The 17,282-nt window shown below is 43.1% G+C and overlaps 1 protein-coding gene across 2 annotated transcripts; it reads right to left on the bottom strand.

The window, feature by feature from the left end:
* Nucleotides 1-13,965: 13,965 nt before the first annotated feature.
* On the bottom strand, nucleotides 13,966-17,192 carry LOC136013197 (apovitellenin-1). 2 transcript variants are annotated; one of them, XM_065676698.1, is made up of 4 exons: nucleotides 17,095-17,192; nucleotides 15,524-15,625; nucleotides 14,991-15,150; nucleotides 13,966-14,389 (listed from the first exon to the last, which is right to left on the bottom strand). In XM_065676698.1, the coding sequence occupies exons 2-4, from the start codon at nucleotides 15,582-15,584 to the stop codon at nucleotides 14,290-14,292; spliced, it is 321 nt and encodes a 106-aa protein (XP_065532770.1). In that variant the 5' UTR covers nucleotides 15,585-15,625; nucleotides 17,095-17,192; the 3' UTR covers nucleotides 13,966-14,289. The 2 variants fall into 2 exon arrangements, with proteins under 2 accessions (XP_065532770.1, XP_065532771.1); XM_065676699.1 differs by having other exon boundaries at nucleotides 15,524-15,622; nucleotides 17,095-17,161.
* Between the last annotated feature and the right edge of the window lie 90 nt (nucleotides 17,193-17,282).

Here is a 17,282-nt window from a genome sequence, read left to right as displayed (position 1 = left end):
TTTTTTCTTGAGCTTTGCAGTTGTGTTTAATGTAGGCAGAGAAATGAAAACAGACTTCACCCAGCGGCAGCGCAAACCTGGAAACCAAGGCATGGACGTCCTGCCCAGCTCCCCAGCCAGCTCCCTGCTGTGCCCACAGGCTCACAGAGCAAACCCTCATTGGAGCTGTAGAGATCTGGCACTGCAGGGTCAGCTGAGGCAAAAGTGTCTTTCAGCAATTCCTGGTGCTGCTGTGTGCTCTCTGGCACACAGTAAGATACTGGGATATGTGCCTGCACGATAAGGGGCGCATCACAGAGACACAGGAACGTTTTTGCTCTCCCCTCCCTTCACCACATGCATATTTTTCTCTCCCCTCTTCTAAAAGATTTTGGTTGCCTTCCTCCACATGACAGACTTTTTGCCCCACACCTAATGACCAAACTGCTTCAGGCTTACAAATGCATGAAGAGCATCAACTGTGTTTTCAGACCTTCCAGTGTTTGAAAATAAGAACAATGTCAGTTCAAATTTTAATCCTGTTTGCAGTGTCCCTCAAAACCTACTGTCTCAATAGCCTCTTCTCAATCTCTTAGCCTCCCTTCACCTTTACTAGTACATGAAACTTATTTTAATTACAAAAAGAAGACCAAGACTTGCATTTCAACTAACTTATGATTTTTATTACAGAAAAAAATCACATCTTAGTAAGTCAGATCTCACTCATTATTTCCTTAATCCCCACCCAAAGCAGAACTGTAGCTTTGGAATATAATCAGTCTACAAGACTTAAAAGAAATTTAAGTTAGGGCTGTCACTTTCCTTTTTTGGCTTTGTTTTTTTTTTTTTTGTGGGTTTTTTTGTTGTTGTTTTTTTTTTACTTCATTAATTAATACTTCAATAATTTAATACCTCAAAATGCCAGATCAAATTGGAACAATGACTAAGGAACACCTACCAACGTCTCCTTCCATTGCCTAAAGCTTTAATACAGGCATTTGGGGAAAAAAAAAAACCCCAAACTGATCAAATATTTACAAGTTTGAAGAGAATTATATATACATTCCACAGCAAATGCTCCCCATGAGCGAGAAAAAATACAGAAGAGGCAACTAATTCAACAAAGCAAACCTCTCAGGATGCTTTTAGGCACTCATCCAAAAGACCGCACCCTATGAAGGTGCTTATTTCGCTCTTGTAAGCCGCAAGACATCTATTTGACATTCTCACAACAGTGTAAACATTATTTTACATTATTTTTTCCAAAGAAAAGGCAGCCTATGCTTGAACAAACTTACTACTGGAATTTTCACTATTCCATGTTAATATTCATTATTTGTTTGTTAGCACTCACACAGCTTAGAATGACACCAAACTTATGGTGACTTTAAGTATTTAATGTGGTGGACTTGTGTAATGTAACAGGATGCCTATTTTATCTGTGTTAAAAGAACTTAATGACTGTAGAGTGGCTTGCTATGTGAAATGGAAATGCTGCAATTCTGGTACGACACCTGCAAAAGATCTTGTTTAGTAATCTGGACTGTTCATTTTTTCCTCCACTTTTATTATTTTAAAATAAGTCCAATATGGTTGCAGTTACAGAATATGGTTCGGATTTTTGTGATCTATCATATCCTTTCATTGTCATGAAAAGGTAGCAAAGCATTACTAGGAAATCTGTCAGCAGATCTGGATGAAGAACGTTCATCTGCCCATCCCACAAACCTTTTCATGATTTTGGAGATGCTTTTGTATGCCTTGAATGAAATCAAGACTTTTTGAGGTTTTACATGAAACCAACTACACCACCAGCACCACCCCCAACAATCTAGAGATCGGTGCATCTTCCTGAGATGTGCACAATCAAAACTGGAGTGCCTCTGCTTCTTGCTGTAAGTCAGGACCTGCTTATATGCATCTCCTGGGTCTCCATTTTGGCTTTGATGAATCAAGATTTTTCAGAAAGAAAGTATTTCATCTCAATACAGAGGAAAAATTGTACCCAGATCTAAAGCTTATTTAAATGGTCAAAGAATTTTTGTAACCTTCATTTCAGCACCAGATGTGCTAACACTAACAACTGTACCACCTCTAATTTTAGTACTTCGAGTTGCAGATGACCAAGGAAAATGTCTCACAGGGAACGGTTTCAGATCCAAAATGATTAGGGCTACCTTACTGCCCTCCAACAAGTAAGACAAGTGTTGTAGTCACTGCACTGGCCTGACACTTAACAAGTACTGCAGTAAAGGCTGGCTCTTGGAAGCTAAGAGGAGAATTTGCACTGACTAAGGTGCACCAAGATGTCACCTGCAGCTTCTTGTTCTGGCTCTGTCAGACTGGCGGGATGTAAAGCCCCTCACAGGGTGTCGCGCCTCAGGTTTGGAATAGGCTGAATTACAGTAAGAACATTTCCTGACTTTGCAATGATGCTGCAATGATACATATGCTGACTGCTGCACAGGCACACTAAGGTCCTTGACAAAAGAAGGGTTTTTTTCAGGTGCTTGTAAGGTACTGCTGAACAGTACAAAGAGATGTCAGCTCAGGGGTGGGAATACTTCTAGCAGTTACACACCTCTAGAACACTAAATTGTTATCTATCCTTGTATGATCACTTGTATTCACAAGGTTAAGAGGGACTTGTGAGTAGATTTGCAAGCTGCGAGCACAAATCATTATATATCTGAAAATTTCTAACTGAAACAGTTGGGCTCGATGATCTTAAAGGCCTTTTCCAACCTAAACAATTGTATGATTCTTCTCTTGTTTAGAAGCCTTCACACAGTTAAGGAGCACGTTTCATGGTAAGCTAAGAACAGGAAGTAGTGACCACAAATGGCCTAAAGACCATCCTCAATGGGAAATTCATCCACTCAGGCTGTTTCCCAAATATGCCAAGGTTCTGCACGTCACCAGAGAAAGAGAGATCAGTTCATTAGAGAGCAATTAGTCCACTCTAGGCTTCAATAACAACCCAAGCACCTGCTCAGTTTGCAGATGCAGGTGCTCACACTTGCTGCAAGTAACAGGGAGTTTTGGACTACCCCACTCTCAGTAAAAGCCAAAGGGAGTCTGGTTCCAAAGATTTAGGCAGCTAAGACTGGAGTTTATAATAAAGTAAAAGAATGCAAAATATGGGAGATGAGAAAGCAAGTGGATTGGAAACCAACCGCCTTCAAGAAGAAAGGCAGCCTTCCACATGTGACTCAGTAAAAAAGCCTTGCCAAAGGGTAGGCTGCTTGGGTTAACACTTATTTTTAGATATAAATTAAAATGTAGGTATTATTTTCCCAGCTCACCTCTGCTACCTTTTGTAACAGATTGCAGCAGCTTTGGAAATAAAAGCCACGCGTTATGGTTTGACAGCATACACCATTATCAGTATCGAGCATCTAAACAATGCATTGTGACCAAAACAAGTATTTTCAAACTTCAAAACAGTTTCCTTATTAGTAAGAGAGCAGATTCTTAGTCAGAAGTTCCCACTAAGTGTAGTTAGTGAACATTCTTCCTCTACTGTTTATTTTTCACATTTTCTAGAGCACATGGGATTTTACCAGAGGGATCTCAATAACAGATCTCAGAAAAGAAGAGACCCATGTTTCTCTTTAAATTTGGACTGCATTTAGCTGCTAGAGAAGGAGACAGGGGAAGTAAGGTAAGAATGTGCAATCAAAGAAAATGCTTCACACAAAATGATTACTAAATTCAGAGGCTTTCATTTGTAAATGCCTAGTTTCAGATCCTTTGCAAAGAAAAGATTCCCAAAAAGAGCTGAGCACTCGCTTTCTGAACAGCAAGTTCTTAAAAAATAAATGATGCATCCAAAAGTCCCTAGTCTATTCTGGAAAAAAAACATCATCTCTGTCTTTTACTGTGAAAGGAGACCCACAACCTCAGGACCCTCTCTCTTTCTAAACTGATAAAACTAGTTATATGAATATAAAAGAACAGCAGTTCCTCAAAGGATGCCCTTTGTTTTACCCTCAATTTGAGGCAAAGAAAACCAGACTGTGAAACTGTGTGGCACTCTGCTAAGAGAATGAAACTTGGTCAGTGGTTTTTTAATCAATCCAGCTTTTCAGTCTTGATTTAAAACTGGCATTCAAAACGACGAGAGAGTCAGACTTAAAATGCAAAGAGCATTTTTTCCACTGAGGGACATGATGTATAAATAAATACCCAGCACATATCTGCCCTATATAGTACCTTGCACCTGACTTGGCCACTCACATAACTTCCCTCTATGCACTGCCTAAGCACCTGCATGACCACAACACCCATTTCCCCTGTCACCTACTCCTCACCCTCCCTCCTCTGGGAACCACAGAAACATTTACCCACACCTCAAATGCAGCAAAACATTCAAACCATTATGAACAAACTTAAAAAAAAATAAAAGAGAGCAAGAGAGGTGCATATTTGGTTGTGCATAGCTTTGAACCTGTGGGTACAATCACACCACTTAAGGAAATGTTGCAGCTAAGAGTAGAAGCTTGATAGCTTTCAAGAAAGACATATAGGTATATAAATACCCACTCTCCTCATAACTAACCATTATGGATGGAAGGATACTAAGAAGCAAAGATACAAACGCACTGAAAAGTGCAATGGCAAGTCCATGATCTCCCAGTAGCTCAGCTGTAGATAAGGTGCCAGATATTCTGACTTCTAGTCAAAGATTATGGTACTTCAGACCATTCAGAAACACTTAAGTAATTGCAAAACCCTTGTGGGTATCTCACCAGGAGAGAGAAAAAGGCTCAGGCAACAGCAGAACAAAGAGCATATGGCAGATATGAAGCGTGCTAAAACAAAGTACCCACGAGAAACTAAGCTGGTGAGAATATTACAAAGCAGAGCCGCCACACAGGAAAAATAAAAAGACAAGACTAGATCTAGCTAGAGAAAGCGAGAGAATAAACAAGCCTTATAATCCAATAGTTTCTAGGGCTAATGTTTCGGCAGCATGAATCAATGGTGGTGTGGCACACTCACATTTACATAGGCACTTTAGAGGTTGCAGTCATCCTGAGGCTATTAAAATGTCTGATTCATGAAATGAGATGTAACCCTCCTACTATTCTAATTTTTAAGAACTTGTGCAACCAGGCTCATGATGCTTATGGGTCCTTACCTCCACTGTCACCCAAATAAATACCAATTAAAGTCAGAGGGGAAATTGCTGGTATTGTTGAAATCAACTGGAGTTTATACAACTAACTTCATGAGAGCTGTGTCTGGATGAATCACAGAATGGTTTGGGTTGGAAGGGACCTTAAAGATCATCCAGTTCCAAACCCCCCTGCAATGGGCAGGGACACCTTCCACTAGACCAGGTTGCTCAAAGCCCCAAAAGACAGAAAGCCTAACTAACCCAAAGACTACCTAACCAGTAGTGAATCCAACTGGATTAGTGTGCCCTCTATCAGAGTTTATGATAATGATTCACCTCCAAAAGGTCTGAAGACCCACAGAACTCCTATGATTGATTATATGACATCACTCATCGATACTTAGAGGAGCCACCTGAATAGATGCTCCCAGCTGTGCTGCTGGACTAGGTTTTCTGATAGTACTAGCTGCACCTTACTTAAATTGTCTTTAAGTGACTTGGACAAAGTAGGGCAAGATCATGCCAATCTAGGCACCTGTATTTTCTCCTAAGGCTTGCATACTCTTCTCATGTGACTGTAAGAAGGTGAGCCAGTATTGTCAGGGAGCAGTACTAGACACAGGGACCTCCCCCAGGCAAGCACTGCAGATCCTTCTGTAGTTTGTGCGTGGTTTAGACTTCATTTATACCAGAGCGTGAACTGGTAACTGCAACATTGGAAGCCCTGAATCTCCTCATCCAAATGCATCGATCCCAGGCAAGGGCAGCAAAGATATAGTGATGGGAATATCAACAAGCCTCAGGGAATGGGGACTGTCTGTTTGGCTTGCAACCTGACACTGAAATGCATGCTGCCATTTCTTCATCTATACAAACCTGTGAGCTAGTCAAATAAAAGTAGCTCAAGTATCCTAACCCATGCAGCTAACACAGCTTTGGCTGCACCGTAGACCAGTGCATCACACAGTGAAAAAACAGTGGTTTGAGGGTTTGAAGGCTGAGTCCCCCTCCATTCTATACAGCAAAGCTAGTGCCTTCCTCCAGCAGCCAGCAGCTGGATACAAAGCATCTCTGGGAACATCCCCTAAAGATCAGGTGAAACCAAGCCTGCCACCCTCAAGTGTGGGGTTCAGGATGAAACAAGATTTCTGCCATGGAAATGGATTCAGCTAGGAGAGTGCTGGAGGGAGCACTCCCTCCAGGAAGGTGAGCTTTCCACTCTGCCTGCTGGAAGGCTGTCCTTCCGCAGCAGTATTTCTATCCCCGTACACCCAGCCTTCCCACAGCCACCAGTGTGGCTCTTACCAGACCTCTGGCACAGCCAAACAGGCAGCAGGGCTACAATTAGTGTGCTGCTCTGCCTCTGGATGCCTCCCAGACAATGCTCACTTCTGCCATGCCTAAGAGTCAGAGGTGGACAGTGAGGTTAAGTGGCTCAAAAAAGATCCATATTTGCCTCAAGACCAGATAGGAGAGCATGTGCCCTAAATCAAGTGAAAAGGTCCAGAGGAAGTGAAAAAGGAAGATTACAATAAAAACAGGATTTCCAAAACACTGCACATAATGAACAAGATATACATTATAGTTAGTCTTATAAACAAAAACAATAACTAAAAACAGTTGTCAGTTGATCTTGTGCTGAATTCAGCCTTTGCATGGAAGTGTCTACCATTTTAGCAGACAGAAAAACAAACCAAGGGCTCCTGCCACAACAGTGAGCATGAATTGATGAGTCTGCAAAACACACATAGAGTGAAGGTGATAAACTGTGGTGTAAAAACACAAAGTCTGAGATGTCTGCTAACAGCAGTAGAATACTACTGGGTTTTAACATACAGTGTCTCATGTTCACAGAAAGGACAAATAGTGACATGCAACCTTCTTCCTTTTTATTTTAAGAAAGCAAACTTGCATTCTGACTCAAACTTTAACATGAGTGGCATTACCAGTGCAGCACAGCCGTAAAAGACTTCAGGCAATTATCTAGTTCGCTAACTAAAAGCATATACATATAGATTATCCTTGACATGTATCTGTCAAAAACCAAAAGGGTAGGCCACCATTTATCCTCAGAATTCACAAAATCCACTGAAAATTATGAGACACTATGCAAATATATTCAGAGGATCCTTTTAATTGTTTTTGAACTCTTAAGTTTAACCACATGCTTTCTTTGCAAACAGGAGGGGAAAAAAACCCTTCATTTACAAAGAAATTTGATGGGCTTTCAGAATATAACCACTTATGAGCATCACCAAATTGTTGGGTCACTCATGGAACGAAGACACTTCAACAGTTTAGATGCTTCAAAACCTGTTTTTTTTTTTATTTACTCAGTTATTAAAAGTCAGATTTGTGATTTACTCCATCAAGGGAGTCAACCATAAGCCCTGGTACCCTGTGGGAGCAAGTGCTTGTGGAGTATTGACGAACTTTCTGCATTCATGCTCCATATTTTATGTGTTATGACATGAATTAGTAATGTCTGCATTACCTTCCAGCCCTCTATGGTGGCTAGCTGCCAATCAGCTGCCCAAAAGACTTGTGACAGTGCCAGGTATTTCCGTCTTTTTTCTTTTGCCACAAGCAGTTTTCTCCAGCTTGGCAGATGACAACTGCCTGCAGCGTATTTCTAACACAGAACATGAACTGGCAAAAATCACTGACCTACATTGAGTCAATTTGATATAGAAATATTTCTTTTCCTCCCTCGTTCAGCCACCCAGTGCACCCTCCATAATACTATCTGACAGAGCAAAAGGTGCTTACAGCTGAAGTGGAAAAATTTTAAACATAACCACTAATAAGAAGTCCTCAAAAGAAGGACAGAGTTTGTATGTACAAACTGCATTTTTACAAATACAGAAGTTAATCAGATTAATTACTGTTTTGGATGAAGCATAGCTTCTCAATACTAAAGTATTAAACGTCATGTATATGTGTACTGGTTTCATATAGTAGATCTTTATTTTTCTGAGGTATTAAAGTACTATTTGGGAAAATGGACAAGTCCAAATAAAACCAACATTCTCTCTTTCCAGCAACATCTACCACAGTTATTTTTACAAAATATGACTTCTATCGAGTCAAATTTACTATTATAATGCTAAAAGCACCTTTTAAATCTACAACTACTGCAAGCTTTTACCTGCCAAAAAAGACTTGATGAGCTACTTAAGTTGCTAAAATAACTGTGTAACTATGTAGCTCCAACAATTTTTGACACCCAAAACCCAGAAATATGAGACTTCCCTCTTTCACGCCAAGCAAAGCAGCTCAGAAGCATGAGAAACCTAAAATGCTCAAATTAGCTAACAGCTACAGGGCAGTTTAACTGACCAAAGTGAGACAAGGGGGGGGCAGCATTAAGAGAGCATTAAAAAAAAAAAAAGAGAGAATTAAACTACAGTTTAATGTTACAACAGCCTGTAACTGCAACAAGGTTTGTTTGTGAAGGGTTTTTTTTCTTAAAAAAACCCAAACTTTGCACTTTATGGACACAACTGAAGACAGGTTAATCCTGCAGATCATGCTGCTTTACAGTTCTGCACTCCCCAAGCGCAAAGCTGACCTGAGCACACCATTCTGAAGACCTCTCTATGGGTAAAGTTACCTGGGAGGGTTCATACTCCACTCCAAAGGGAGCAGTCCTCTATTGGCAGGACTTTCACCATCATACCCCAGAGATAGGCAAGATACAAAGGAGCCTTTGAAGATAAGAGAAAATGTTACAATTAGGGAAAAAATCATCTTGAAGTGGTTGTCCTAAGCAGTAACCTTAATCCACCTGTTTTCTAACACTGAGTTACACATTTCCTCTTGCACCTGCAGCTTTCGCCTCTTAAGCACTCTGTGAATCATCCTCTAACCCAACATCTGAACCTGTTTGACAAGGACGCTACTGTAAACCTAGAGACAGGGAGCTGTTTTGTACAGAAGATAAAAGATCTGTGCTCTTCACTGCCATATATCACAGCTATACTTGTAAGTATTTATTCTGCTAAGATCTTCAGTAATCAGTGCAACTTGGGGTTCATAGCAACTTCTCTTATAAGCTGTTTCCAGATACAGCAGTGAGCAACTTATGCAACCCCCACGCAATATGGATGGTCCCAGTGCTTAGGCGCACATTCAAATGCCACATTTACGACACTGGAAAACTTTAATGAAGCAATTTTATCACAGCTCCTATCAAGCCAGTTACCTCGCATTTGTGCTGCATTTTTCTAGGTTTTTGAATAGCAAACCCAGAATGCTTCTTAAAGCATTTTTTTTTTCTTTCTTTTGAGAAGTGACCTAGTTCCATATCATCCCCAAGTCTAAATGTAAAGAGGAATTCTGTAATATGGCATCAGTTGGTTTGGCACAATATTACTCCCCCCAAAAAGCAAGGGTCTTCAAGCACAGTACAGTCATTATGCACCCAAGCTACAGGAACTGCCCCCTCCCTGGTAAGCACACAGGTGAGCGGCAAACATAAGCGAAAAACGTCTTTCTACCCGCTATCGAAACAACATTCACACCATCCCCACCCAACACCACATAGCTGCAGCCCCTCAACCCCAACCCAACCCATCCCAAAACACCTTTCCGCTTCCACAGGCTCTATGCTGAGCCTTCCCTGGTTGGGAGGGAGTGATTTGCATCCCAGCCGCACCGAAAGGTGGGTTTATTGCTATAAAACTGCTCCTCCGTTCCCCCAAGCACCCTTGCCCGCCTCCCCGAGTCGCCCCAAGTAGTGCTGGGGATCCCCTTGGCCTTCCCAGGCGCGCCCTGCGGTGCCCGGCTGAGGGCAGGCTGCCGGCCCGCTGCCAGAGCCTACCTGCGCCCCGTGCCGCTGTCCCAGCCCCGAGAGGGGCAGGAGTGCCGCGGGCGGCTGGGAGCGGGGCCGGGAGCGAGGCGGGGGATGGTGGCGGTGGTGGGGCAGGGGGGAGGCCGGCGGCATCGCGTGCGAAGCGGGCCGCGGCGGCAGTGTCGCTCTGAGTCAGTGCTCGCCGCGGCGGCGGAGGCCGCGGGCTGGGAGCGAAAGGCAGACAGGCGCTGACTGATCTGTGCCGCCCGCCGGCGGGCAGCCTGGCACGCAAGGCTGGCTGCACCCACCCGCGCCCCGCCGGCACTGCGCTGCCCCCCGCGCGGCCGGCCGCCTTCCGAGGCCGCGGCCCGGACACTCTCAGCGGCCCCGCCTGAGACGCTTCTCCTGCCGCCGCCGGCTAGCGCCGTACCTCCTGGAGGGCTTATGGCCGCTTTCCTCCTTCGGGCACCGCCCGGCCTCCCCGGGAGCCACCTGCTTTTTGTGGGGGACAGTTGTCGTTATTGGCACCACGTACACACAGATACCCCCTCACACACAGTCCCTTTTGTGATTTCGGTGTTTACTTTTAAAATCCGAAGAAGTTTCTCGGTTAAAGGTATGTGGGCAGCTCAGGGCCACCGGCAAGAAGGCAGCGTCAGCTCTGCACCTCACTGGGCAACCACCATGTTTGGTCCACTCCCTCACAGCGACGGCAGCACCTCTCAGTCCCTGCTTGCACAGCAGAGCTGTGCGCTGCCATCGCCGGAGGACAACAGAATGCAGTACCTGTAAATAGAAGTGTGTGTGTGGAGGGGAAATTACTGCATAGCTCTTCAAATGTGACTACCAGCCATACATTTCAGACACTGCGCAGGAATAATAACCCCTGTTTCTCTGACTGTTCCCAGTCACACAGAATCACAGCATGGTTTGGCTTGGAAGGGACCTTAAAGCTCATCCATTTCCAATCCCCTGCCATGGGCAGGGGCACCTTCCACTAGGCCAGGTTGCTCCAAGCCCTGTCCAACCTGGCCTTGAACACTGCCAGGGGTGGGGCAGCCACAGCATCTCTGGGCAACCTGTGCCAGCGCCTCATCAACCTCACAGTCATTGTCATCTCTCCTTGGAAGGAGAAAACACCTTGCATTCGGGTTTCTGCTATTGAAGGACTTGGGCTGCTTGTTGACAAGGACAGGCATCGCTGCTCAGAGCAGCACAGAGCCTGAGGCGCTTGGTCTTCAGTATTAATTAATGATTTTTCTAGAGTGTTAAAGAGGTGGGGGGAGCTAGAAGTGTACAAGCCAAACAGTTTTTGCCATCAGCACTCTAAGCCACTGAAAATGGTGCAAAGTATTCACCATAATAAATAATTTTTGGGAAAGGGTGTCATTGCAGAAGTCGGGAACACAATAAGGCATTATTCATCCATCTCAGAAACAAAAAACCTGACATTTCTTAAGACTTCATTTCAATGAACTTGGTTGAACTGGTTACACCACAAGTTTTCCCAAAGCTGCTGAGTAAATGACGATTACTCACAACGAAAGCTTCTGTGACACGAATCTCACTGAAGTGAATGCTTCACTTCCAAAGACTCTCCAAGAATCGAGAAGCACTCAGGCACAGACATCACTTGGGAAGTGATTTCCATCCCTATTTTACAAAGAAATTACAGTTTAAGCTGATTATTCCTACTGAAAAGTAGGAACAGATGTGAAATATTTTAACTTTGAGAGTAAAATGTATGCACCCCTCACTACCTGTCCCAGGATCCATTTTGGGATAAAATGCTTTTTTTCCCCCTAGCTGATTGCAGCTTGAATGTTATCTCAGCTGCTAGTATCTGCCTTTAAGGAACTCAACAAAGCGTGCCAGCATCATCAGGGTCAGAAGCGGCAGTGGGAGGTTGTCTACTTTGCTCTCTGTAGGTTGCCGTACATTGTAGATTGTACAACAGATTAGCCATCTCGAAGGTTTTCTGCTTCCTTCTTTAAAAGCATAAAAATGCATAGATAACTACATGATCAGGAGATTCCATACAAATACAGAGATCTATGGGCTGATTCAGTTTTGCCTGTATGCTAAAATTAGATATCAAGCACCTCATCAGCATGTGCCTAGCTTGGATTTTTCTGGAGGTTACATAGTAGAAGAACAGAGGGTTATAATTAAGTGCATTTAACAAAATACCAAAACTGCGTTAAGTTTTAGCATGGAATTCATAGCAGGTACAGCTCTGTTCCAGCTGTGTAGGGATGCAGTACAGAAATGCTGCAGGGTTGCATCAATGAATTCACACATCAGGCTCAAAATACAACATGAGCCCCTTATACTTTCCAGGGTTTTTTTTCCTACCCATTTTGGCAGTGCATGTAAATGGATTGAAAACATTGAAGAAACAATTTCCAGGACAAACTCTTAAGGGCGCATTCAGGCTCTTTCATATGACTCATGACTTTTTCAGAAAGAAATACTTTTGAAATGCCCAAAACCCAAGCTCTAGCCTGAGAAAACTTGGAATGTTGAATTCTTGCCTGGGTCAAGAGGGGATTTAAGCTGCTGATCTTCTCCAACAAGGGTTGTATTTTGGAAAAGAGAGTGACTGAGCAGACGAATGCAAAACAAGCAGGTAGGAAGTCATCTCTGTAGCAGAAAGAGCTAAAGATCCTGGCTTTTTCATGTGGTAAATGCTTTTATCAGCTCAAACTGTGCTTTTCTAAGCTTTCTAAATACCTGTGCATTTACTTAATATGTATGCATGTATGCATTCATGTGCGACCAAGGAAGTGCAGGCAGTCTGGAAAAAACAGGCAGCAATAAAGAAATGTGCAAAAGAGCTCTGCAGAAGTGGTGAAGTGATCAGAGATGGAAGTGCTTGATGCTCTGCTCTGCATGGCGGCACTGATTTTATTCTTGTTGCCCATGTAGAGAGAGCTGGTCCTGTTTAGCCTGGAGAAAAGATGACTGAGAGGAGATCTTATCAATGACTATAAATATCTTAATGATGGGTGTCAAGGGTACCACTTCCTCAGTTTACCTATGAATATGTTATGCGAAACAGTGTTGAAAGCCTTGCTGATGTCAAGGTAGACAGCATCCACTGCTCTCCCCTGATTTACCCAGCCAATTGTTCCATCATAGAAAGCATTAGGTTGGCATAGATTGGTCAAGCATGGCTTCCCCATGGTGAATGCTTGTTGACTACTCCTGATAACCTTCTTTTCCTCTACATGCTTAGAGATGATACCCAGGATGAGCTGTTCTATCACCTTCCCAGGGATGGAGGTGAGGCTGACTGGCCTGTAGTTTCCTGAGTTCTCCTTGCCCTTTTTGAAGACTGAAGTGACTCTGGCTTTCCTCCAGTCCTCAAGTACCTCTCCTGTTCTCCATGACCTTTCAAAGGTAATGGAGAGTGGATTGGCAATAACATCTACCAGCTCTGTCAGCAATCATGGGTGCATCCCATTAGGGCCCATTGATTTGTGGGTATCAGGTTTGCCTAAATGATCTCTAATTCAAACCTTGACCAAGGGAAAGTTGTCCTTTCTCCAGACTTTCTTGCCTCCAGGGTCTGGAATTCCTTAAGGCTGGCCTTGGCAGTAAAGACTGAAGCAAAAAAGGTGCTTACTAACTCTGCTTTATCCTTCATCAGCAGGGCACCAATCTCGTGCAGCAGCAGTCCCACGTTCTTCCTAGTCTTCCTTTTGCTACCATTGTACTTGAAGAATCCCTTGTGAGGTTTAATTCGAAATGGACCTTAGCCTGTGTAGTTACATTCCTGCATTGTCTCACAACATTCTTGTATTCCTCCCAAGACTGATGGACAGTTCAGTCTACTGGCACTTCTTTTCCCAAATGATCTGAATTCTACTTAATTCTTACCTAATTAAGGAGCACAATCAGTAGGACTTAAATTTCATGGTCTTTCTGATGTGAGGTTAAAAATGCCTGAACAGTCAGGGTTTGCTAGCTTTGTCTGCAATGAATTACTAATCACAGCTACATTCTCAGCAGAATGGGATGCCAAGATGAATGTGGTTTTATAACAGTCAGTACAAACAGGAAACTTAAGGAAGTGTAACAACCAACATTTTTTTAATTAGAGGGACAATGGCCAAGCCATTCAGGAGGAATTAATTCTCAGGATTTGGATACAGAAGAGCAGTACAATCTCATTGCCATCCCTATGCCCAGCTGTGGGGTTGTTTTCAGAAGAGCTTTCAGCAGATGCCTTCCATCCTTTAGTCTTTGAAGCTGTGTTTCCTGTAGTGGCATTCCGAAGAGCATCGATTCTGTCTTGCTGGCTGATCTTGGTCCGTAGTAGGGGCAGGGGGAAGAAGGAGACTGTAGGGTGTTACCAACTTACATGAAGAAACACTGATTTGTCTTTATCTGGCTAGTAGCCTAGGACTTTTGTGTACCACAGGTTCTTTATTTTTTCCACCAGCTGTTCAGCCAGTATACTGAGTTTAGTTGTTTCTCTGATGAGGAAGTTCCTGCAGGAGATGACAGTATATGTGGTAAGATACACAAATACATGATGTTAGTTATCACACTGCCTGTCACTGAGAGTGCAGAGCTTGTCAGCAGTCCTAGACGGGTTTTCCTCAGAATACAGGACTAGGCAGTAGGTGTTTGCCATGAATTACGTAAAACTGAGTCTCTACGATCATCGTGCTTTTGCTTTTGAGAGGAAACTTGTTCCCCTTCTTTGAGGAATATGCATTCACAGCTAGAGTAAATTCTGTGATTTGCATTCAGTGACAGCAGTGTTTCCTGGCACCCTCCCAGGGGGACTGATCCCCCACCAGACAGTGGCCCCCTCCCTCACTACCCATGTATAAAGAGCAATAATTGCTATCCCCACAAGCATTGCCCTGTTCAGTGTGCATCCCTGTGAAGAGCTTGAACTTTCACATGAAACCATATTGTCCCACTCCACCTTCCAGTACCCCACTCCCATTGTGGTCATACCAGGCTTTGGTTGCTGACATTTACCATTGGGTCTCCCCATATAGATACCTGGTTAATCTGTTCTTTGTCCCACTGCTTTCTCTCCCTATTTATCCATGGCTATTAAAGTGTTAGTTTCCATACCTGGTCACAACAACTGCTGGAGTCTGGGCAGCATCTGCCAAGAACTGACCAACTTTAGGGGACATCTTGTTCACAGCTTCATAGATGTAAGCTGCAATTGCATCAGGGATGACCAACCAGTCACGACGGTCTTTTTCAAAGACGGACTTTGAATGCACTTCTGAGAAACAGGAAGCAGAAAAACATGAGGCTTCTCCAGCCACTTGTGTCTCTGATATCTTACCCCCAAACACAGTTGGAAAAGATTTGAATTCTGAGGTTCAGACCTCCCCCAGTATTTGCTCTCACAGCATCCATCAGCACCTTATCACTAGGTCATAGGCCTTACATAGCCGTGCACCAGGTATGGACAATTTTCATGCCAGACCCTTGCCAACTTGTTTCACACTGCCAAGCACTGTAAGTTTGTGGTCTTGAAATGTGCTATTGGTCTTGAGTCCTACTTTATGAATGGGTTAGACTTCTCTAAAGCAAGCGAGCACCCTTAGAGCTGGGCCTTGTCTCAGGCAGACAGAAAAGCTTTTTAGACTCACCAGGGAGAGTCGTGCTAAGGAGCAGAATCAGAGCTATCACCAATGCCCTGGATTGCAGCATGATTTGCAGTAGCAGTTCTGCTCTCTACACCAAGAGACCTGCTGGAATCAGCATACAATATTTTGTTTGTTTTCAGAGAAATAAAGTGTTACAACTTAAACACCAGGTTTTTGCAACAAACCTAACCAATAAATGAAGAAGAGAACAGGAAAGATCGTGGTGCATTTCCTCTGAAGAAGCGAGGAAAAGATAATATAAAAATGAAAGCGTCCTTTTATTTGTATAATCACAAATGTCCACAGTGAATGATAGCTTTCAGAGCTTCAAGAAATATGTGGCAGTTCAAACTACTTTTTTTATACAAGAGCTAATGTGCCTTGTTTCGGCACATGAACAAACCACAAAAACTGGCAGAGGTCAGAATTGAGTTACTCCACACATAAATACAACTGAAAAAAATCACAAAAAGGGATTTATTCATTTGTGGTTATTTATTTATTTATTTTTAAATTTGGTAAGTTGCTCTAAAGAACATTGTGCCAGTGAGTACATCACATACAATGATCATCTTAGTGACCCAGTGATCTGACTATTTTGTCTTGCTGTAGTTGAGGAGACCCAACAACCCAACTAGGTTCTCTTGTCTTTTCCACACTGGGATCAAGGAAGCAGATAGGAGGCAGAAGAAATTCTCAAAAGCGAATAGTAAGTGCAAACTTTAGCTCCTTTATTTTATTAAAGCAGTCAGAATTGGAGGAGCTCTTGAAAATGGGTACTTGGTACATTAAAAAGATGGCATTACATCTAAACAAGCGTTTAAAAAATACTGCACTTAAAAATGTGTTTAGAAGTTAAAGTTTATACCCTGAGTTAGAAGGCTGGATCAGTCAGAGCAACATGAAGAAAACATTGCAGTGTTAGGAGTTGCAATGGCAAAAAAGGCTACAAGTTTATTACATGTGACTGATTTGCTAAATCCTGTGCCAGGTAGCTGCAAGTCAATGCTCCTTCTTCTCCTGCAGTATGGAAATTTGCTTCCATTTTTTATTTCCTTCTACGTACAGATTACCTCCAAAAGCTACCACTCCATTCACTAAACATTTGTTGAAAGCAGCAGTTGCTCCATTACCAGCCTTCCTTGATTTTTAATCCTAGAGTCAGTGTTTCCCTCTGTAGACAAAAGGTATGACTTTGCTTCTCAAGAGCATAAAGAGTTGATCTTACCTGTTTTAGAGCCTGTAGTCCCTGTTTTGAAGGCAGCTAGGAAAAGGTTATGTATCTTCGAACACTGAAACTCTGCAATCCCTATCATTGGCTTGACCATCCTATGAGTATCTTATGGATACTCATAGGATCAGCTTCAGTCAAGGTCACCACAAGCACTCCCACCCTCCTCCATTTCAGCAGTATTCCTGGCTATGTAGCATAAGAAAGGACCACGCTTTGGCTTGCAATAAAAAATAAGGCAAAACTGGGGCAAGATAGAAGACCACCTCCACTCACTTCTCTATATCCTAAATACAACTGTCACAAAGTCAATAGCACCAAGATCAGAGAGTTCCAGTCTTACCTGTCCTGCTTTCTCTCTTTGTCTGGCCGAAGCTGAGGTAGATGCTCACCTGAGACACTGTCATTTATGCAGAGCTAATATAGCCATAGCAGGGGGGTCAAAGGTCCTGCTTTGTTTCCCCATTTGCTCTTCTGCAAACACATCCAACTCAGTGGGACAGGCAAGAAGCTGTGGAGGACTCTGGACCT

The sequence above is a fragment of the Lathamus discolor genome, chromosome 4 (genome assembly GCF_037157495.1).
Source record: "Lathamus discolor isolate bLatDis1 chromosome 4, bLatDis1.hap1, whole genome shotgun sequence".
NCBI lineage: Eukaryota > Metazoa > Chordata > Aves > Psittaciformes > Psittacidae > Lathamus > Lathamus discolor.
Note: the sequence above shows the minus strand (reverse complement) of the source record. Positions and strands in the feature narration are given on the sequence as shown.

Coding starts and splice junctions, on each gene's coding strand:
- LOC136013197 (XM_065676698.1), bottom strand. CDS start 15,584: ATGCTGCAATCCAGGGCATTGGTGATAGCTCTGATTCTGCTCCTTAGC. Junction 15,151..15,523: donor CCTTAGCACGACTCTCCCTG/GTGAGTCTAAAA, acceptor CCTGTTTCTCAG/AAGTGCATTCAAAGTCCGTC. Junction 14,390..14,990: donor CCAGCAGTTGTTGTGACCAG/GTATGGAAACTA, acceptor CATCTCCTGCAG/GAACTTCCTCATCAGAGAAA.